At 47.4% G+C, this 23,056-nt stretch overlaps 1 protein-coding gene across 1 annotated transcript in view; it reads left to right on the top strand.

Annotated features, from left to right (window-relative positions):
* The window catches only part of CC1H1orf94 (chromosome C1 C1orf94 homolog), a 36,961-nt gene extending 21,691 nt beyond the window's left edge, over nt 1–15,270 (top strand). The window contains exons 3-7 of the mRNA XM_060624346.3: nt 357–617; nt 1,650–1,825; nt 6,107–6,184; nt 10,476–10,672; nt 14,830–15,270. Coding sequence (XP_060480329.3) covers nt 357–617; nt 1,650–1,825; nt 6,107–6,184; nt 10,476–10,672; nt 14,830–14,905 — 788 coding nt within the window. The 3' untranslated portion in view covers nt 14,906–15,270. The remainder of the gene's footprint in view (nt 1–356; nt 618–1,649; nt 1,826–6,106; nt 6,185–10,475; nt 10,673–14,829) is intronic.
* Nucleotides 15,271–23,056: the final 7,786 nt, after the last annotated feature.

The following is a 23,056-nucleotide window of genomic DNA, read 5'->3' as shown; positions in this document are numbered from 1 at the left end:
AAGGAAGGAAGGGGAAGGAGGAAAATAAAAGAAGACAAGAAAAGAAAGGTAATTGGGAAGAAGGAAGTTTGGATGGAAGAAAGGGAGAATGGATGGATGGAAGGGAGGAAGGTACAAATGGAGGGTGGATGGATCCATGTATGCATGCATGAGAGGGGAAGATTGGAATGGGCAATGGTCCACAAAGGCTCCAGGGAGCAGAGTAGGACTGGGTTGGGCTGGCAGAGAGGCCCCAGAGTGCTTTGAGTCCCAGGTGTGTGCTAGGGAGGACCTGTCACTTTGTCCACAAGAGGGTTCTCCCAGCATCCAGCACTTGGCCTTTCAGAGCCATTGACCCAGTTTCTCTCCTGCTGTAGAATGGAACCCTAGCACCAAGGATCCAACCAAGGGTCGAGAGAGCCTCTTTCTCAGTCAGTGGCCCCAGAGCCGGAAGGACACCGGTGGTGAGGAGAGTTGCAGTGACCCAATAGGCTCCATGTCCATGGCCCTGCCATCCACGAAGTCTGTATGGCCAGCCGAGAAGAACCTGCTCTATGAGTTTCTTGGGGCCACCAAAAACTCCAGCGGGCAGCTGAAGCTTCGCAGCAAAATGGAGGTGGACGGGCTGGAGCTGAAACGTGAGTTGAGCGTGCCCAGGGGAGCATCTGTAGAGGAAGGGAATCCAGAAACTCTGCCGCCAAATGGCTGCCTTTGAGTCACTGTCTTTCTCTGGGTGTCAGTTTCTAAACTCATAAAATGGGGAAATGACTTTCTCCTACGTCCCTCATCAGGAATACAACTACTAGGGAAATACAGGTGGCTTTCAGGGTCCCATGGGCATCATTAGTGGTCAATTTGAATACAACTCGAAGCCAGGGTGCCTCATATCCCCTCAAGTTGCTCAAGCCCAAGAAAAATCCATGCTTCCTATTATTTCTACATTGAGATTATTCGTGTCCCTGCTTTCTCTCCTTACAACTGTTTCAGTCAGAACTCCTTTCCCAAAAAAGATGCCCATAAGGGGAAACTGAGGTCCCAGCTCTGACTCTGTGATAAGCTCACAGGACGTATTATAGAAGGAGAGAACCTAGGATTTATATCCCAGAACAACTCAACCAAATCTCATTCATTCAGACTAACTTGGGGTCGTACCATATTAGTTAAATAATGTTTGAGATTTTTAAAAAGTGATTCCAATATAGGTACAATAACCTATATAAGGTTCTCGGTGTTGCCAAGTACATGTCCCAGGGGACTGCTTTAATAACTTGGTAAGAATGAATTCCAACGACATAGCAATTGTTGGTATAAAACTGGATTTTTGTAAAGCACTTGAAAGAATTTGGTTTTGTACCTAGGTGAAATATAGCCATAGCAACCTGGGTTATTGTTTTTTCTTGCTAAACCATCTCCTTTACTAGTGAATGATGGAGAAAGAGCTCTAAGCCAGACCATGCTGGGATTCTCACTTCTTCCAAATTGGCCAGGTGTGTGCTAATGATGTTTTTCTGTAGTTGGAAAGTCACCCAAACTTTGAAGAACCCGAGTCTTGGAGCTTAAAAGACCTGACATCTGAGAGTGTTAATCCTGGGGGAGTCACGGTGCTGAGGGTGTCCTGGCCTCTTTCTTCTCCAATCCCTGAAATACTCTACCTCTCCTGTGACTTGCAGTTAACCCACCTGTGACAGTGGCCGACAAGAACAACCTCAAGTACACAGGGAATGTATTCACCCCACGCTTTGCCACAGCCTGGACCTCAGCAACCTTGAACCAGCCACTGTGGCTCAACCTCAACTATCCACCTCCGCCCGTGTTCACAAATCACTCCACCTTCCCACAGTATCAGGTGAGTGAGTGGGTCTGGCTGTCCAGCTTCCAGCCATGGAGAAGCTGTGGCTTATGGGGAGCCTGATTCACAAAGAGGCTTTAGACTTGTTATTCTCTTCATTGCAGCCACATCAGACCAACTGTGTGGTGTATACACACACACACACACACACACACACACACACACTTCTAAATTTTCCATTGTCTGAATTCCAGTTCACTCTATGCTGTCTATGCTGTGTATTCCAGATCTGCTTTGCTAGTTTTGGCCGTTTAAGTGCTTAGCCTCCCAGCATAGGATGATGGTGTGGTCCCAGCTTCCCACCCACCTGCTAGTGCTTCCTTGTTACCTGGATGGTATGTGTCCTATAGAGTACTCAGGACAGTCCGGGTTTAGGACTTTTGTCCCGGCATAATTATTAAAAGCACACCCTTTCACTCTCAAGTGCCCTGGTGTGGACGCCAAATTGTATGGCCACCTTATTTCAACGACATCTGAGTGGTCTTAGCTTGTACCAGTGAAGGTGGCCTGGCATACACATTTTCAGTCTTGGGTTCATAGCCTAATAGCCTAAAGGGAATTAGTGACCAGAAACACATGTAGCAGGATTGGAAATTTTACTCACAGAACATACTTATGCAGGAAAATGTAGTTTCTTTAGTTTGTCTATTTAAGTCAATTTCCCTTAAGAGTTGCTGCCCACTGGGCAGAAGGAAGAAAAAAATCAAATCAATGTCCACTCTGGTTTAAACTTGAGTTCAATTCAGTAGCTTAAATAGTCCCTTTAGGTAGTGCTCAGCTTCTCCAGGAAAGGCGCTCAGTGTCTAGGATTACTTAGTCTTCTGGCCCCTGCCCCAGCACCTCTCCAGAGCGGCACGTGGGTGTACTGGAGGGACATGCCAACTTGTAACAGTCAGGTCCTTGGGGACTTGCTGCCCAGCCTGGCCCAGCAAAGCATGGAGAGAGCAAATAGAGAAGACAAGACACCTGAAAGTCATCTTGTCTTCTCTCTGTGTCCCTTCCCCTTCCACTTCTCCTTGGCTCCCTGTGTCATTCCTTCTTTTATAGCAGAGCAGCAAGCCTTATGGCTTAGATGTCCCCTGAGCAGAAGACAGATCTTCTCTGCCCCATATAAAGCCTCTCTGGGCTGGTGCACCAGCCTTAGCCCCAGAATCTTAAACAGAAGCTAAGCTTTCTTTCCCTTTGATGTTTTGCTTTCAAGCCTTTTTTGTTTGTTTGTTTGCTAAAGAGGACAAGGGCCCGCCCTCTCCTCCTGAATTCCAGTTCACTCACTCACGACATCTGAGTCATCGAAAGCCTCACACTCGGGTCCCATATCTGGATCCTCCTTACATCAGTCTTGAGAGAAGTGCCCGCATGCCCTCCTCCACTCACCGACCCCTTCTCCAGTACTCTTCACCCTTGCATGTTTGTGTTTGCTTGTTTACTCTTCAGGCATTTATTCACCGACTCACCGATGTGTTCATTTTTATTTATGTGTTTACTCATTCATTTAAGTAATTCAAAAACCTTTGCTCGACACTGACTAGAGGCCAAGCATTGGCCAGGCGAGGGCATTCGAAGATGACAGACAAGCTCACAGTCCAGCACACGTCAGGAACAAATCAAAGAACAGCCCTGTGTGCACACCCCACCTCTGAAAGAAGCAGTTGCATACTTTTATGCAGTGTAAACCGATCCACTCTAAGTGCACTCACGGCTCGGCATATAAAGCTGATTCATGATGGCTTGCTTTATAAAGAGGAGATAGCAGCTCCTTGCTACGACACCCGCTTCTGACCTGACTTTTTGGAGGGAGTGAGATTCGAACGTACCTGAGCACAGAGACCCTTTGTTTTCAGAGATGCCAGCGTTTGCAGGGCAGGGCTGCTTCCACGGCTTCCTGGCCTCGGCTGGAGACGCTCACCCTCCCAGGTAGTGATGGGGAACAGTGCAGTTTACCTTCTTCCAGCTCCTCGTGATTTCATAATGCCATCCAGCTTCAAGACAGCTCGTCAAGGGGCCTGATTTGATAGAAAGAAGGCAGGTTTTGGAATCGGCAGACTTGGGTTTAAAGGAATCTACTGCCTTCGAGCTGTGTGGCCTTGGGCAAGTTAAAGTTAGCTAAACGCTCTGAGCCCTGGTTTCCTCACTTGTGAAATGGGCTCATGATAATAAGCAGCAGCCACAGCAGCAGCATACGCTTGACTCGCTTGTAAGGTTAATTGAGTTCATGGGTGAGAAAGAGCTTTGAAAAATCTAAAGTGTGATACAGATGTTGGTTTTTATTATTATTCAGCCCTGGTCTTCCTAGGAAACAGGGTCAGGGAACTCCAAAGACCTGGAGGAGACACAGGGAACGGTCTATCCTAGTCTCTTTTCCTGCTTGGCGTTAGGAATAAAGATGAGGTCCCAAAGCCAATTTGCTCAGAACCCTACTGTGGAGCGATGCGGAGCGATGCAGAGCCATGAAAGACTAAGTCCACAGCACCAAGGAACTCCAGAGTGCCCTGGGCTGCTTGGCCTAAAGGAATGCTGCTCCCAGTTAAGGAGGGAGAGTGGAAAGAGGCCATGACCTCAAGCAAAGAAGAATGAGTGTTTATTTACCTTGCTTTCGATTTTCCAGAATTGCAAGTTGAACAACTAGCAACATCCTTAAAGTCAGATAGTGTGTTGCTCATGCTGATGCATGTGGCCCAGCTTCTTGAAAATCCATCCAGGATGGAGCAGGAAGGTGGCTGTTTGTCTTGCACAGGCCCGAGGGGTAGCCCGGCCCAGGCCGATGTGGAGGGGATGGTGGCCTGGGGGAGTCTGCTGTGTATAACAGAGCCGAGGCTGATGGGGAGGGAGACGGACACACAGAACGTGGCCTCGGAGCTGGCTGCCGGCTGGAACAGCCCCATCAGTCCGACTTCTCTGTCCAGGGTCAGGCCACGGCCGGGGTCACAGAGACTAGGCTGTGGTCATGGTGGTGAAGGGGTTGCCCTGGCCGCAGGGTCTGGGATGCAGGTGAAGGGGCTGGTGGAGGCGGGAGGGGCCTGACCATGGTCTGTGTCAGTTGGTTGGGAGCAGAGACCAAGGAGAGGTTCTTAGAGGATGTGTAAACTTGGGGACCTGGAAGATAAGGCCCCATGTCAGGAATTCTGGAGCCTTTGATGAGGAGCTCATGGGCTCTGAGGAAGTCATCAAGGGTACAGTGTCAGCCACCAACACTTTGATAGTTGCCACAAGCTGAGCCCAGAATGAAGGCAACATCTCAGGGTTTGGAATCTTCAGGAAAGACATACTGGCCTGAGGGGTGCTTTGAGCAGCATCTGAGGAGATGACTCTGAATTGGCAGGTAGAGGCAGTCTGAGATTAGAGGGGCCATGATCTGACGCCACCCACAGAAGCAGGGTGTCTGTGTGTGTGTGTGTGTGTGTGTGTGTGTGTGTGTGTATACATGGATGCCTGAGGCTACCCCAGACAGAGTTTGGAATAAAGATTCCACTTTGCATTTGGCTGAACTGCCAGACACCTTCTCCAAGGGGTGGGGAGCAGTGAGAAATGCTAAAAATTCCTAACATTTGCAGAATCCTCTCTATGTGCTGGGCACTGTTCTAAGCCCTTTCGATGCACTAGCTCATTGATCTTCAGGCCAATCCTCATCATAAGGTACAGACTCAGGTGTACATGTGGCACATAGACACACAGCAGCAGGGACCCAAACTAATGCACCTGAAACATGCAGCTGCAGACACAAATGGAAGCACACGTGTTGATGTGTTTAAATAAACACAGATGCAAACTGACACACACATACACACAGATGTACATCGATACCTCCTGTCTTGGGGCAGAAATGGGGTTTGGGGAAAGGACAAAGGGTGAAATAGCAAAAAGAATAATGTAGCTACTTTCACAGGCTTTCCAGGTTCAAACACATATAATTTTGTAGACAAGGGAAAAGAGGCTCAGAGAAGTGAAGTGATTTTCCCAAAGTCACACAGCCACCAAGGGGCAGATCTGGGATTCAAGAGGCAATCAGGTTCCTCAAGGTCTTACCTTAAATACTCACCCCAAGGGCTATGAATCCTGCCCAAGAAGGGGCTTCCTGTGTGGGGTGAGTCGTGCTTGTTTGGCCTGATGGCTGGACAGGACTAACTGGCGGGTGGGTCTGGCCGGCAGTGTGGTGGGACGGACTTGAGCAGGCTGGCGATCCAGGCATGTGAGCTGGTCTTTGGGCTGAGCAGCTACCGCTCTCTGGCTGGCTGGGAGCCCTTTTCCCCACACTGCTGAGCCTCCCCCTTCTCTCTGCAGGGCCTGTATCCACAGCGTGCAGCCAGGATGCCCTATCAGCAGGCCCTGCACCCCCAGCTGGGCTGTTACTCCCAACAGGTGAGTAGACAACCTGCCCACCTCTGTCCCAGCTCCACAAAGGCCTTCAAGTCAGAAGGACATCTGCTGCCTCGTCTTTATCCAGCTGGGCACTGGCCATATATTTCCTGGCCCGCCCTTAGCCCCAGAGAACAGGCACAGAGGCCAGTGTGCATGTGGAGACAAACCAGTGTCCCTAGGTGATAAGAGCTGGCACCTGCAGAGCCCTCACTATGTGCCAGCCGTTCTCTACAGGCTTAACCTGCATAAACTAAGGGCAGGGCGCCTGGGTGGTTCAGTCGGTTGGGCATCCGACTGCGGCTCAGGTCTTGATCTCACAATTCATGAGTTCTAGCCCCACATCGGGCTCTACTGTCAGCACAGAGCCCGCTTTGGATCCCCTGTGCCCTTCTCTCTCTACCCCCACCCCCAGCGGCTCACGCAAGCATGCTAGCTCTCTCTCAAAAATAAATAAACTTTATTTTTTTTTTAATTTTTTTTAACGTTTATTTATTTTTGAGACAGAGAGAGACAGAGCATGAACGGGGGAGGGTCAGAGAGAGAGAGACATAGAATCTGAAACAGGCTCCAGGCTCTGAGCTGTCAGCACAGGGGCTCGAACTCACAGACCGCGAGATCATGACCTGAGCCGAAGTCGGCCGCTTAACCGACTGAGCCACCCAGGCGCCCCAAAAATAAATAAACTTTAAAAGAGAGAGAGAGAAAAAGATAAGGGCTTTACCTGCATGAACTTCACAACCGCCCTATGAAATAGATTAAAGATGAGGACACTGAGGCACAGAGAGATTAAATAACTTGCACAAGGTCACAAAGTTAACATACTAGTTAGCTTTTCCTGTGGCAACAGATGGCCTCAATACCTCAGAGGTTTTCAACAATAAATACTTATTTTTCACTCATAGGCCTCTGAGTTGGTTGAGCTGGGCTGGGGTTGGGTTCAAGCCTGTTTCATGTGACCTCCTTTTGGGACCAAGACATGGTAGCTTTGGCTCCTGCCACGTGGATGACCGGAGTGCCAGAGGGGTGAGCGGAAACACGTGATGCTTCCGAGCGCCTCGGCGTAGAGCCAGCACGTGGCGATGTGCGCCTACCCGCTTTCCACTGGCCAAGGAAAATCACATGGGTTTGCCCAGCATCAGTGGGGCTGGGGACTCACACCCTTCCATGTCAGTTTGTCAGTTAAAATACGAGACACCCAGTTAAACTTAAATTTCAGATAGACGGTGGGTAGAGTTTTAGTATAAGTTAGCTCCAAATATTGCATGGGCCACACCGATATTAAAAAATTATTTGCTGTTCATCTGCAATTCAGATTTAACTGGATATCTTTTTTTGTTTGCTAAATCTGGCACCCCTGCTTCCGTGGGTAGCGGATATCTGCTTAAAAATCACACGGCGGCAAAATTGGGAGTTTGACCTTGGGCAGCTCAGCTTCAGAGTCCATGCTGCCAATGACCATGGTTTACTGCCTCTTGGACAGAGATACACAAAAACACAGTATCAAAATAAAGCAGCAGAGACAAAGGCAAACACACAGAGTCACACATGAAGATATAGTCATATGCACGCCCCCAGGCTGCACACACAAGTGTGTTCAGAGAGACTGAGAGTCTTGGGGCAGAAACGGGGGTGTGAGGAGAGAAGCTAATACTGCTCTTCATCCCCAGGCTGGTCTTAGCCCCTCACACACAGGTGGACAGACCCCCCACCCCCCGACACACACACACTCAGACTTACACTCCTTGGCTCTCTTTTCTCCCCCCAGGGAGCCCCACCCTTTCTCTGCAAACTGCCCCCCTGACCTGAAGTATGTTGGAATGTTCCAGAGGGTAGAGAAGGGCCCATAGGTAGAGCCTACTTTATTAGCTGGGCCAGAACTGTTTCTCTAGCAGTAGGGAATCTGCATCCTGAAGAAGAACAGAGAGGAGACAGTCCGGCTCACAGAATCTCAGTCAGTCACCCGCACCCCACAAACAGCGATACCAACCACCTAGCTCCTACCTAGCTCCAAAGAGTTCGCACTGAGGCGACCTTCTGGGCGTGTGTGCATCTGAAAAAGTAATATAAGAACATGGTACAAAATTTTTAAAAATGTCAGAGTCACTGTTGCTGGTTCCTCAAGCATCTTTCCAGTGGTATCTATTTATACAAACATTTTGTACAGATGCTGCTTTCTGGGCACGCTGTTCTAACATTAGTCTTGTCAGCAGAGTGTATCCTGGAGATAGTTCCAGGGCAGCATACGTGGCCGTTGTATGGTGTTTAGCTGTTACATGTAGTTAGGGTACCTTTCTAAAGAAAGCTTGTGGGGCGCCTGGGTGGCTCAGTCGGTTAAGCGTCCGACTCCGGCTCAGGTCATGATCTCGCGGTCCGTGAGTTCAAGCCCCGCGTCGGGCTCTGTGCTGACAGCTCAGAGCCTGGAGCCTGCTTCAGATTCTGTGTCTCCCTCTCTCTCTGACCCTCCCCTGTTCATGCTCTGTCTCTCTCTGTCTCAAAAATAAATAAACATTAAAAAAAATTAAAAAAAAAAAAAAAAGCTTGTATCAGCTGTAGGACCCCTGTCTCCTCTCTCACGTCAGTCCCCTCCCAGGTCCGGGACTCCACCCACCACCCCCACCCCCAAGAAAACCAGGGGGATTTTCTGCCATTTTCTTGCAGGTGTCTGTCCTGGGAGGTGTCTTCCTGGGTTCTCTCTTTGAGCCCTCGGCCCTTTCTGACTTTCAGCTTGTCATCTTGGGGTTTTGGTGCCCATGTCCAGCATCACCCAGTCCTATGTATCCTCTGGGGGAGACATGGGGAGGGCCAGGACAGAGGAGCATACCTCCAGCCTCCAGAGGGAGCATGCGTGGAGGTACGGTACAGCGGCGTGCCTTGGGGCTTCCCACTACAACTCTGACACCTTGAAGCACTTTACTACGCAAGGTCTTAACTTCTCTGAACCCCATTTCTTCATTCCTACAGTGGGAATAGTAATGGTCCTGCCTCCCAGGGCTGTTTGGAGTTTGAGTGAGAGAATCTGTATGAAGGGCTGGGCATGCCCTAAGCACTCAATAAACCCTAGCCTTTGTGAGTTTTTTTGTTTTTTTTTAATTAGATAAGGATGTGCAGTGTTGGAGAGAGGGCTGTCTGTGTGCTGAATCCCTGAGCAGCTTGGACCCCAGACTCTTGCTTTCAAAGAGGAAGCCCAGAAGTTTCCCCAATTTTCCCTTCGGCACACAGGAGGATGGCTGTCCAAGAGAGAGTTTTCTGACGTTTGGAGCTGTCAGTAGTAGAACGTAGTACTTAACATGTAATGAGCTCCCCATCACTTTAGGTGTTCAAGCAGACACTTAGTGGCCTCTTTTCTCCTCCCTCCTCTTCCTCTCTCTTTCTCTCTTGCACTCGTTCATTTACTATGTTTATTGAGCAGTTACTGTGTGCCAGGCACTGTCTTAAGGCTGAGAAGATATCAGTAGATAAGACAGATAGGGTCCCTGGCGTGTCCGTTGGTGGGAGTCGGATCCAGGTAGTGTCTGAAACCCCACAGAGTTCCTAATTTTCTCCAGAGTGTGAGCTGAATCCCACTGCCTTTTTGTGCCCTTTCTCCCAGACTCACACTGTGCAGTACTGTAACCGCTAGCCACATGTGGCTATTTAAACTTAAGTCAATTAAAATTAAGTAAAGTTTAAAATTCAGTTCCTCATTCACAGCAGTCACATTTCAAGTAGTCAGTCAATAGCCACATGGGGCCGGCGGCTACCATACTGGGCAGTGCAGACACGGGACATCTCCATCACCTGTCACGGGCATTTCCACGGGGCAGGGCTGTCTTGCATTGGGAATCTGTTGAGATCCTGAGGTAGAGGCCAGGGACATATAAATCTCAACAGCTTTTTTTGACAGTAAAAGTAAGAGACAAGGACTTTGGGGATGGTTATTGACAGAGGAACAGGTAGGGAGGTGGGGCAGAGAATGGGAATAAAATTTATGTACTATTTATTACGTGCCAGTCTCTTTACTTATATCAGCGGACTCAGGGGAGTCCGTTGGGGGAGGGGAGCGTTTGCCCATTCTACAGACGAGGAAACTGAGGCTCAGATAAATTAAGTACCTTGCCAGTCAGACACAGCAGCTGAGCCCTGTGCTTTTGCCGTTTCAACACATTGCCTTCCACAATGAGTGAGGAGCAAGGGGCTGGGGGGAGGGGGGGGTGGCGCCTGGGATTAGGGTTGGGGTTAGAGCTGGGAACCGTGAGGTTTGGAAGCAGTGGGCTCTGCGGGACCCAGCCCCTCTCTCATCTCTGACCTGCAGGTGACACCGTACAATCCACAGCAGATGGGACAGCAGATTTTCCGCTCTTCCTATACCCCCCTGCTGGGCTACATCCCCTTTGTGCAGCCCAGCTATCCGTACCCTCAGAGGACACCTCCAAAGCTCTCCGCCAATCCCCGAGACCCTTCCCCCATGGCAGGAGATGGGCCGCAGTACCTCGTCCCCCAGGCGTACGGGTGAGTCCTCAACTCGCACTGGGAGTCCACCTGGTACCCAGAAAGCTGCCAGGGAGGGGAGGCGAGTGCTCCGGGCCTCGCTGGTGTGTTCTTGGTACCTACGTTCCATGGTTGAGGGGAGGGAGGGGGAGGGAGGGGCCCTGTGCCTGTCAGGAGGCTATGTGGGTCGCGGACCGGTCCGGTGTGGAGGTGAGGCCGGTCTGGGGCCTGCCGGGCCCCTTCTCTAGGCCCGTCGGGGGGCTGGGCCCCACAGTCTGGCTGCAGAAACGTAGCTGCAGAGCTGTAGTGGATGATGATGCACTGTCTATAGCAGGTGGCAGGTTGTGAAGCATAACACGCCCGCCTTTACTGTTTGCTCGGTTTACAACAGGACACGGCCAGGCGATCTTCTTACAGCTTTCTCCCCCCACTTCCTGCACCCTGAGCTCCTTCCCAGGCTAATCTCTCCAACATCCTGTTGACTTTGTAACAGGCCTGCTGAAGGGGCTTCCATTGCTTATCAGGGCTCCTCACGCTTCTCCTCCGAAGTGCCCCAAACGGCAGATGAGAAGGATTTAACCGCAAGCAGCCAACACAAACTCAACATTTTAGCCGAAAATTCCACACACATTTTACCTGCTGGTCAGCCATAAAGTTATGTTTGTTGTTTTAAGATGACAGCACGCGGCCGCTCATTCCCACCCACCAAATCTTCAACTAACATTCATGCTCAGGAAAGGGAGATGGGAAAAGTGAGGCAAGGTGGGGGCAGGCCCCGGTCTCCCGAGAGGGGCGATTTGGTCATTCAAAAGGTGTTTATTGAGGACCTCGTGTGTGCCTGGCACTGTCCTAGGCAGTGATTCCTGGAGGGAACAAGGCAAAGGTTTTCCTTCTCTCATTCCAGTGGAAGAAATAGACAATTCCGAAATAAACAAGCAGCTCACGTGTCAGGGGCCAGAGGTTAGGAGAGAGAGAATGAAGGGATGTCTCCTGAGCAGAGATCTAAATGAAATGAGGGATTATATATAGGTGATGAGCTCTCTGGGCAGAAATACAAAGCGCAGTGGCCCTGAGGTAGGAAGTGTTCCTGGAGCATAGCGCGTAGGAGAGGGAGTGGGTGGGATTGGAATCGGAGAGGATGCAGGGCCAAACTAGATAGGGCCTGGTGGGCATGGTGAGGAGTTTTAAGAGCAGTGGGAGGGGCGCCTGGGTGGCTCAGTCGGTTAAGCGACCGACTTCGGCTCAGGTCATGATCTCATGGTCTGTGAGTTCGAGCCCCACGTCGGGCTCTGTGCTGACGGCTCAGAGCCTGGAGCCTGTTTCGGATTCTGTGTCTCCCTCTCTCTGACCCTCCCCTGTTCATGCTCTGTCTCTCCCTGTCTCAAAAATAAATAAAAATGTTTTAAAAAAATTAAAAAAAAAAAAGAGCAGTGGGAAGCCATTAACGCTTTTAACTTTTGGAGGATGTATTCTAATTCTCCATCTAAAGAAGAGGACGTTGGACAATGTATGAAGCCTGGACCACGGGCCAAGAACTGGTGCAGGGGAGCAGGATAGGAGCCCTGACAGCTGTCAGACTAAGAGGTGCTGGCGGTGTGGACTAGGGCAGAGACCGTGGGAAGGAGATAAGTGAAAAGATCTGGAGTATTTATTTTCTTGGTTGAATTGACAGGATTTGATGATGCAGGATGTGGAAGGAGGGAGAGAGAGAAGCCAAGCATGATTCTTCAGTTTTTGAATTGAACAAGTGGAAATGCCAAAATACTAAGGTCAAAATGACTCTTAAAGACGGGTCTGTCGATGCAGTTTGGTTTTGGATATGCAAAATTTGAGAGGCCCGTTACACATATGAGTGGGGCTGTTGACAGGCAGGTGGATGTGTGAGTCTGGGGCTCAAGGGAGAGGCTGGGGTTGGCAATATAAATTCGGGAGTCATTAGCATATAGATGATATTTAAAGGCACGGGGTGGGATGAGATCGCCCAGGGAGTATGTGTGCATCGAGAGGAGATGAAGCCCAAGGGCTGAGCGCTGGGCCTCCTACAGGTAGGGAGGTTGGGGAGTTGTGGAGGACGCAGCAGAGGCTCTAAGAGGGAGCGTTAGTGAGGTGGGCGAAGGAATAGGTGAGGGTGGAGTATAGGAGGCCAGGGAGGAGGTGTTTCCTGGAGGGGAGAGGGAGGGATCACAGAGCAATGTGAGCACGTGGGCTAGGATGCAGGGAGCGCCAGGCAGGGCCGTGGTGTCTGGGGTTCCCAGTCATCTGGGCGGAACAGGTCTAGGAGAGGCGGCGCTGGGCAGGAAGCATGCAGGGGCCCTGAGGGAGAGTGTAGTCCGGGTAGTCCGGGAGACAAGTAGGGTCAGGAGCAAAGAAGCGAACCAAGAGACTAAACCATATGGAGAGGGAGAGGAAGGAGCAGGTGGCTGTCAGGGAAGGAGGACCTGAGCGGTCCCCTCCCTTTGCCACATCAGTTTGCATGCATTCATCGGGGTAGGATAACCACATGGTTTATCTTCCAAACAACAATAAGTTTGAGAGTTAAAAGGAGCACAAAGAATAATCACACTGGAAATGCCAGTGTAGAGACTGTTGCAGGCAAACCAGGACAACTGGCCATGTGCAAGGCGGTTCAAGCTCCTTCTCTTCCTCCAGGAATCACTCCTGGATCACTCTAGTCCATGGGGATTACCTCTCCTCCTGGCTCTCTAATGAACGTCCTGTCCAAACCATGCCCTTGACAGTTGAACCCACTGAAAGTGCCCAACCTGAATGGCCTAGATTCATGGGGCGTGGCAATCCGATATGAGGTGTGTCCTGAGTAATTTGTTACCAGTAATTATGAAATGCTGAAGTACGGGCTATGTATGGTCTTTTTTGTAAATCAGAGTGGAATCCAGTGTATCCCTATAATATCACTTTCCATCATTTCTTTTCCAATGTGATTTTTGGAAGAGAGAAAAAAGGGTGGGGTGAGGGGGGGTTAGAGCCAGCATAATTGTTTATGAGGCATCTCCCTTGTGCCAGGTCGTGGGCTGGGCCCTGGGCATAAAGTGGCAAATAGTCCAGATAAGGTCCCTGCTCTCCTGGAATTTATTTAACGAAAGGGGAATCTAACTAACCCGAAGCCTTGCTTGCCCATGACACTGTGAGCGAGAGATCTGGATACCAGCTGAGGCATTACAAATTAATGCGGTGGCTTGTTCCCATTCCTTCTTCCCTCCCCCACCCCCTCCCTCTTCTCGTTTCATTAATTCATGGGAGGGTGTGGTGAACGTGAACGTCTTCTGTAATATGCATCTGCCCAGCTGAAAAGGGACCGAGAATCCCTGGATTAGACTAAATCTAGCCATTTGTTCCGCTGCGATTTGTACTGATCTCCGTTCCCATTCATTCCAAGTATCCTAGCAGATGGGTGAAAAAATTGCTATAGGATCCCAGAAGTGTGAGTAAATGATTCCATCTGGAGAGGTCAGGGAAGGGGTCACGGAGGAGATGGCTTCTGAACTCTCTTTTGAAGTATGAACGGGAGTGTGGTGCCGGGGAGAAAAAGCGGAAGTGTGCATATTTCTGCGCTTGGAAGGTGAGGCTCAAATGCTCTCGGCTTTTCCTTCCCTGCTGGTCTAAGCGAAGTCCCAGGCACTCAGTGACGTCTCAGCGCTTATTCCTCGCTCTGGTGTTGAAATGGAAAGCCTGATTTCGTTTGGTGTTGATAAGGGGTCAGGGAGCCCTGGGATGGTCTAGACTCCGTGGTCTCCCACTGGGACGTGGCCCTGAGTTCTGTGGTGTGGTGGCTTTCCTGAAGGACACACCTGGGTCCTCTAAGGCAGGTAGAATGGCTTTAGGCCCACAGGTAGGGTGCTTAGATCCGGAGAGGCTCCCTGCTGTGTGGTCCTAGAGATTGGGGGAGCACTGGCCCCAGAGAGGCAGTCCCTTACAGGCTGCCAGGAGCTCCTTGCCTTAAGGAAGGGGCAGAAGAAGCTCTTTATTGCCCTCCAATTGGATCATTTTAATATTTTATTTTCCCAGAGCCAAAGCTTTTTTTTTTATGCTAACGCGTTTAGCCTTCAAGCCTGTCATGATCTACCCAGTCCTTGACAGCCACAAAATTAATGTATTACTTTTTCTAATATCTCTGCTAACATCAGGAGTTTCATCATGACACTGTATTCTCTCTCTTCCAGGTTTGGCTCGACGGCTGGTGGGCCCCTGATGAATAGCCCCTATTTTTCCTCCAGTGGGAATGGCATAAATTTTTAGATGGTCTTCTCTTCTCCCCCCTCCTACTTTAGCCGTTGGATCAGGGCTAAGGGCTCTGGAATTCTGGATTCTGTAATAGCAGCGTGGCATGAAGTTGGAGAAGCCAAGGCTCCGACCAGGTCATAGAAAACAGCAAGACCAGACTCATTTGTTGACCAGCTCTCTCACACACATAGCCCCCCTCACACACACCACCCGCCACACATGCACCTCCCTCATATTCACACTCACCTGCTCAACCATCTATGCACCTGTATTTAGCTGACATGAGTGATTTTTGTTTTTGTTGTTGTTGGTAAAATAGAAATAAGACACTTAATTTTAGAACGTTTGTATTTTATGATAAAAGTGAGAGCTGCTTGAAATGGAGTGTGCCTATTTATTTTTGTGATGTTCTGTGTCCTCTCCACTGCTCATTTCTCCCACGCACGAGACACAGCATTTACCCAGAACATGACAAGAAACCACAGGCCGGAGTTCTCAAAGGGCTGCTGTCTAAATACAGGAGCCCAGGGATCATAAACTGAAGGGCTTACTCTTCTCTTCGGTGACCCACTCACTTCTCAACATCCCAACTGATGTATCTCAGGAGTGGACATAAAAGAAGGACACCCTGCTCAGGTGGCTGTTTTACAGAAAAAGTCTCTCTTGGACACAAGATGGGGAAATTTGATCTGGAAATCAATTCCAAGAATAATCCTAAATGTGACGGACTATATCCAGAGATTGTCTATCAATGCCAAGCCCCAGGCCAATGACAAAACTGAACCTGATGGCACTGCCCTTTGATCTATCTCGATTAGCTTTTATCAGTGACTTGAATAAGGGTGTTGAGAGCATCCTGACCACACATGTGGAGGACACAGTTCTGGGAAGAGATGATGGTCTCAACTGGCAATAGCACACATACTAAACTCCCCCACACCCATGGCAGGTGGCATCGCTAAGCAGCGGTTCCCCTCAGCCTGACAAAAGCCACACCATCATTTTCCCCATGGTGGTTCAGGGGGCCCTCCCTGATCAGGGATGGTCTGTGAAATGAAACCCCTGGATCATCCTTTAGAAAATTCTAACAAGATGACATTAAAGAGAGTTAATTTAGGGACCTACTCTTGGGTCAAAAAAAAAATGAGCTATGCACGTATGAGACAGGCCAACAGTATCAGTTATAAGTTACTCTATTATCAATCTTATTAGTTACCTGAAAGATCAACCCCACCCTGGCTGAGCCCAATCCTGACAGCGATGACAGGTCAGGGTCTGGAAGTCACCAATGTCTTGGGGCAGCCTTAGCCCTGTGCTTACAAGAGCATGACTCTTGACCTTACAGGGTGACACCATTAGCCTCACTGGCCTTTCCTGTTGGGAACCTGGAAATCAATTTATCTTCTAAGTTCTCTTAGGACTTAGGCCCTCTCCCTTTTCTGTGGCCTGAGTTTAGGATTCCTTCTGAGTTCATTAGCCTCTTTCCCCAAGGCTGGACACTATTTTTAGTATATATATTTTTTCCTTTGGCTAACAGTCTAGATTTGCCATGGACTCTGAAAGACACTAGTTGCCAAGGAGTTCTGACAAACTCAGGACCCCTTTTCTGAAGGGCTTCTTGGCATTGTATCTCCAGGTATTAACCACAAGTTGGACCATCATTTACCACCCTCTCTTGATCTCAGGGTGTTTGGAGATAGAAGACAGTAAGAGAAAAAGCATTGATTTGCCTTTGGCGAGACCTGGGTTCTAAGCCACTTTCCGACATAGACCTTGGGCGGAGAATTTAACTTCTCTAAACCTCAGCTCTATGAATGGCTATGTGAATAGTTGTGGGGATTAAAAGAGAATGTAGACTTAATATAGATTTATGTCTACTTAATGCAGACATGTGATTTTACAATGGTGGAGTGAAGATGTTTCTGTCCGTCTTGAAATTGCCCCCCAAATAGCAAGAACAAGAAAACCCATATGAACTGCATTCTCAGTGAAACTAAGAGAAGCCACCATTCCGTCCACTATATATGGAAGCAGAAATGGGATAGAGGAATAGTAAATACCTCAGTGGAACAGGGGAAGATCATCTTGATATGCCCACTGAAAGACACCGATCAACAAGAAGCAAACGATTTTCTTCTGCAGAGCCCTGAAGGTCTCAGTAGGAGTCCGGTACTGGACACCGTGAAAGGTGGGCTGGGGAGGGTTGAAAGTGAGGATGTGATGCAGAAGGTAGGTTCTATCCTGACCACACAAAGCGAGGGGCCATGGACAGTTGTATAGCAGACAGGAGGCATTTTCTCTGGGGAAACTTGGACGCCATGCATAAGGATTGTGGAATTGAGAGTCCAGATTTAAAATGGGGATTAAGCAAAATACACATACCCACCTAATGCCAGCACCTAGATTTTAACCAAGAGGCAGGGGTTTGGGAGATCCTCTGGAGAAGCTGAACTGACCCAAAAACACTTGAAGGCACCAATAAAAATTATCCTATGATTATGTCCATCACAAAAGCTGCAAATCAACTTTTAACGACCTGAGTGTTTTAATTAATTAATGAGAGAGCATGCACAAGTGGGGGAGGGACAGAGAGAGAGGGGGAGAGAGAGAATCTTAAGCAGGCTCTGTGCCCATCACAGAGCCTGACGCAGGGTTTGATCTCATAACTGTGAGATCATGACCTGAGCCAAAATCAGGAGTCAGACGCTTAACCGACTGAGCCACCTAGGCTTCCAAAAGACCTGAGTCTTAATAGGAATAGGCAATCCCCAACAAGAAAGAAATGGATCAAAACAAAGGTAAAAAGGAACCAAAAAAGAGACAGACCATAATATTCTTGGGGAGATAAGATAGTACATTTAGAAAATAAGACAATATGCTGTATACTTATTTTTAAAAATCAGAACAAGAAAATGCTTTTGAAATTAAAGCAGTGATAGTTGATATTTTTTAGCAAAGAAAGTTGGAAGCTAACATCAGAGAGATCTCATGGAAAAGAGAACTAAAAAAAGGTACAGGGATGGATTATAGGAGATAAAACATGAGAAAATGAGAGGATCAATCCAGGACACCAGATATCTGGCTAACAAGAGTTCTAGGCAGAATAGTGAAGATAAAGGGGAAGGTAGTATTAGCAGAAAAGCACAAGAAAATTTCCCGGATATAATGGCCCAGACCAGTGTTCAGCAAAATGAATTAAAAAGATCTAACCCCCCCCCAGGCATATCACTGTAAAATTTTAGAATATCAGGGATAAAGGTAGGAGTCTCATTTCAGAAAAGCTCGCTCACATACAAATGTGCAAGAATCAGAACGGGATCAGATTTCTCAACAGTAATATAGTGAACTTAGAAGATCCCAGGACAAAGCTGCCATTACTTAGATGAGAAATGATCTTTGACCTAGAATTTTAAAACTCAATTTTTATCTGTAAAGGTAGAATGGAAGTGTTTTCAGACATGCAAATCTCAAAAATGTTACCTCTTTGCCCCTTTGTCAACAAATTAAGGGATGATGTCCTCCACTAAGACAAGTAGATAAGCCGAAAAAGACACAGAATGTGGGAAGCAAGTATCCAATGGAAGGTGAGCAGGAGGGAGGCTAAGGAGGCATCTGTGGTGATAAAAGAGGAAGGTCTCAGCTCAAAACCATGTGGCAGAGCCTGGGAAGCCACTACCACCCGTCCAGCAGGAAGCTGGAGACCCAAGGAGGTATGTCTACAGTGGGCCCGAGGGGCTGGAGAAAAAGAAAATGCCAGATTATCCTGACAGAGTTGACCGTGTAGAAAATTGTGCTGAGAGTTGTTTTATAGCGGTTGGTGGGGGTGGGAAGACATAGCTGTAAATTCAAGTGGAAAATGAAACAATTGTTAACTTGGCAGTGGACAATATTTACGTGGTCATAATAATAAAAAGCTCAAATATAGACTGCATCAAAAATTGTTTATGACTGTAGTGAAAGGGTGGAGGTGAGAAGAGAGGTGTGAATAAAGCGAAAATCCTCACTTACCATAAGAGGAAGTCAGTAGGTAATGTCTAAAATAGATGATTCCAGAGAGTAGAATACACATAATTATCAAGAAATGTGGAGGTAAATCCCAAAATAAAGAGCCAAAAGAGTTGAAGGAGTCGCCTATGAGAAGTAGAATGGGTTTGGGAGGGATGGAGGTACAGGAGTCCTTGCCTCGTTCATGACTTTTTAGCACCAGTTAGCTTTTAAACTATGTGCATAAAAGTAAGCATTTATTAAGAAGAGAAACTGTATATAGAACACCATTTAACAGAGTGCCTGGCACATGCTGGGTGTCAAAAATGCTTGTTGAATTGTATTGAGCTGCATTCTGACACAGACCTGCTGTCCAAGCCTTCATTCCAGGATGTCTGAGAGTCGGATTTCCAGAAGTCCCCAGGAATATTTTTTCCCTAAGAAATTTATCAGGAGGAGACAGTTAAGGGAGGGCTGCAGCCAATGCCCAATGCCTTTCCAGTGCGTTGCACTCCCTGACTCTGCTCACCTCTCAGGGAATTCTAGAAATGGTTGGGAATGGGGGAAAGGGAGACTGAGTGCTTGCCCTGATTTGGACAGTGAGGTCTGAAGAGGGTTGAAAACTCCCAGCTCTTCTCTGTGTCCCTTCCAACCAGCTCTCCATCCCATTCATCTAGCACATACTCACTGAGACTCTTAGGGATGTGCGGTGAGCCGGACAGACACAGTGCCTGCCCCCCTGTGTTATAAGCTTAGACATTGGATCACAGTTACTGCAAAAAGTAATGAAGTTATTATGGGGATATATGAGAGCACATAGCAGGATGCCCACCCCAGTTCAGAGTGTTAGATCACTCTGTTAGTTATCACTCTTTTAGCACTTCTGGTTCGTGCATCTGATTCTCATCTGATATGTTCTCAAGTTCTAACCCCCAATCCCCTATCTCAGAACATTTCTTTGCAAATCTCAAAACTAATGATAGTCCGTGTGGGGTTTAAGCAACAAAGTTGAGGAGTAGCATGTTTTTGTGGGCTTCAGAAATACTTAATAAAATAATAACAGCTATTAATCATAGAGCACTTACAATGGAGCAGGCACATTGTTGTATACATCACCTTTATTATCTGATGTAATGTTCATAATAACTGTAGTATGTGTCTTACATATGCAGAAACTAAGGTTCAGAGTGATTAAGTATCTTATTTAAGGTCACATAGTAAGGGACTCAATGTTCTTACCTACTTTCTTCTCACTTCCCTTTTTATATTAAGACAGCCCAGAGTGAATGACCTTTGTTGGATCTTACATCATACGGTTAATGACTATTAAGTTTTCAGACAACTAAGTCATTTTCCAGTGTGAAGCCATTGTCGTAAGAAGTGGGAGGTGTGAACTGCAGACTTGGGAGAGAAGCAGCCCCAGAAGGGAGGGATTCTCTGAAGCAAGGAGATCAACTCTCAGCCTTGAAACTCATCCTCCAGGACTTCGGGTTCTCCAAGCCTTTCTCCTTTGGGGAGGCATCCTCAGTTGTGTGTTATTTGTTCCTCTGTATGACAAGATTTCCAGTTACCATGCATCTCACCCTTCTTCCTTAGTAATAGAACTTCATTTTTCAGATTGGCACATGGCCATCCAGAATATGTGACTTAGTTCTAACCAAATGAGATGTAGGCAAAGTGTTTTGTGTGATTTCTAGAGGTCAAAGCTACAGGATAAAGTTGTTAGGTAGAGCAAGAAGATGGAAGAAGAGAGCCTGTAATAATAGTGGAGGTCCTGGGCCAGCCCTGGAGTGTCTCTCTCCAAACTTTGCTTCTGTGAGAGGACAGTGAACTATTTTTAAAAGCCATGGTTATATAGGTTTCTTTCCCACATAGCCAAACTTGATCCTAATTCACATACTCAAAAAGGAAGTAACACCATTTCTTCAAAAAGGATTATTTCACCCCACCACTAAATGTTTTTGAGATCAGACTGTCATCTTTTCATCCATCCATCCATCCATCTGCCCACTCATTTATTCATACATACATATATACATACATCCTTCCATCCACTCATCCATCCATCCACTGGTCCATCCATCCATCCATCCATCCAATTATTCATTCGTCACATAGTAGGAGTTTATTGACTACTTGCCTTGTACATTGGGCATTCGGCTAGGTGCTGAGTTACACAGTTGGACAATCCTATTCTCGGCCATCACAGAGTTAGCTGACTCTAAAGAGAGAAAACTTTCCAACAAGGAAGATTTCCTTGTCACAATCATACAACCAAGCAGTTCCCAAAAGGAGGAGAAACTTGACTTAGTGAGGTCAGTCTCATACATGAAATGTATTTACCAGTTGCTTCCCTTTACAAGGAGAGAAGCAGGCCTAGAAAATGCTAGTCTATCTACATTTTAAAGGATTACATGCAAAAAATAAATAAATAAATAATAAAGGAATTGGAAAACTAAAAAAGTAAAAAAAGAAAAAAGAAAAGAAAAAGAATTCAAGGGTAACACAGAAGTAACAACTGCAGGGGGCAGATACCATCCAAAGAGAAGAGGATGGATTTATTAAAACTTAGAAGCCCAAGGTTGCCTGGGTGGCTCAGTAGGTTAAGCGTCTGACTTCAGCTCAGGTCATGATCTCACAGTCAGTGAGTTCAAGTCCCGTGTCGGGCTCTGTGCTGACAGCTCAGAGCCTGGAGCCTGCTTCAGATTCTGTGTCTCGCTCTTTCTCTCCTCCTCCCCCACTCATGCTCCGTCTCTCTCTGCCTCTCAAAAATGAATAAATGTTTTAACAAATTAAAAAAACAAAAAAAAAACACAAAAACTTAGAAGCCCAGAGGAAGAGCACTGAGGATTTGAAACTCAGATATTTGGGCCTGGGAACCAGGGACTGTTTCGTGTTGGAGTCTGGATTCAGAGGAAGGGACCCTTGGGGTAGGAATAAAGACCTCTTAGGAGGAGGTATCAGCCTACTGATGTTGGTGTTCTAAGAAGGCACAGTGAGGCTGATTGGACAAGTGCTGAGAAAATGGCAACCTGGGTACAACTGTTGCTATTGGAAAGTTGCTAAGGTAATGCTGACCAGAATAGGAGCCAAACAAGAACGAACAAGCCCCTTCTATCTCCTCCAGCTTTGGGGCTCCCTTTAGTATCCCTTCTCAACAGAGCCTAACAGAAAGACAGTAGACAAAACAGAAAAGTGCTCTGCAGAGGTTTGGGATCATTGGGAGTTCATTTGAAGCCAAGTAATGAAGACTTAATAACAATATTTAATAACTATTATTAATAACATAGTTAATATTAATATTAATAATTATTAGTAATAATAACTTAATAATAGTCTTTTTATGGACTGAATGGTTGTGCCCATCACAAGTTCATATGTTGAAGGCCCAACTCCCAATGTGATGCTATTTGGAAATGAAGCCTTTGGGAGGCAATTAGGGTTAGATGAGGTCATGTGGGTGAGGCCCTCATGATGGGAATAGTGCCCATATTAGAGGTGGCACCAGAGAGCTTGCTATCTTTCTCCACATGTACACAAAGAGGTCATGTGAGCCCATAGCAAGATAGCAGCTTCCTACCACCCAAAAGAAGAGGCTTCAGAATGAAACCCACCTTGCTGGCACCTTGACCTTAGGCTTCCCAGCTTCCAGAACTGAGACATAATTATCTGTCTTTAAGCCACCCAGTCTGTGGTATTTCGTCATGGGCACCCGAGTACACTCAGACATTCCCCAGTGATCTTGACATGAGTGAAATGCTCTGAAGTTGTTATATATGGAAATAACTACCCTAAACATTACCTTCTGGGACCTACCTCAACCAGCTCCCTAGCACCCCAAGTTCTAAAGAATGGTGTGTGGATGTTCCTGGAGATTTAACTTTCTTGAACAAGACATTTTTGCACAACATTTCTCCAAATCTCCACTCCTTAGAAATCACCCGTTGTCCTTCAGGAATCACCCCAGGAGGCAGGGGGGTTGGGTGGGGGATGATCAGAAACTATTAATCAACAGACAAGTCGTCTTCTTGCTGCATCATAAAGTCTCAAGGCTTAGCTTCAGCAGTTTATTAAATTACCAGAACGCCAAGAAAAATAGCTTTAATAACACATTTCTGCCTATCTATTATTTTTTTATAACCCAGAGTGGAGAATTAAAAGGCTCCCTACCATTTAAAATAG

The sequence above is a fragment of the Panthera onca genome, chromosome C1 (genome assembly GCF_046562875.1).
Source record: "Panthera onca isolate mPanOnc1 chromosome C1, mPanOnc1 haplotype 2, whole genome shotgun sequence".
NCBI lineage: Eukaryota > Metazoa > Chordata > Mammalia > Carnivora > Felidae > Panthera > Panthera onca.
The sequence above is the reverse complement of the archived record's forward strand: the minus strand, read 5'-3'. Positions and strand labels throughout refer to the sequence as shown.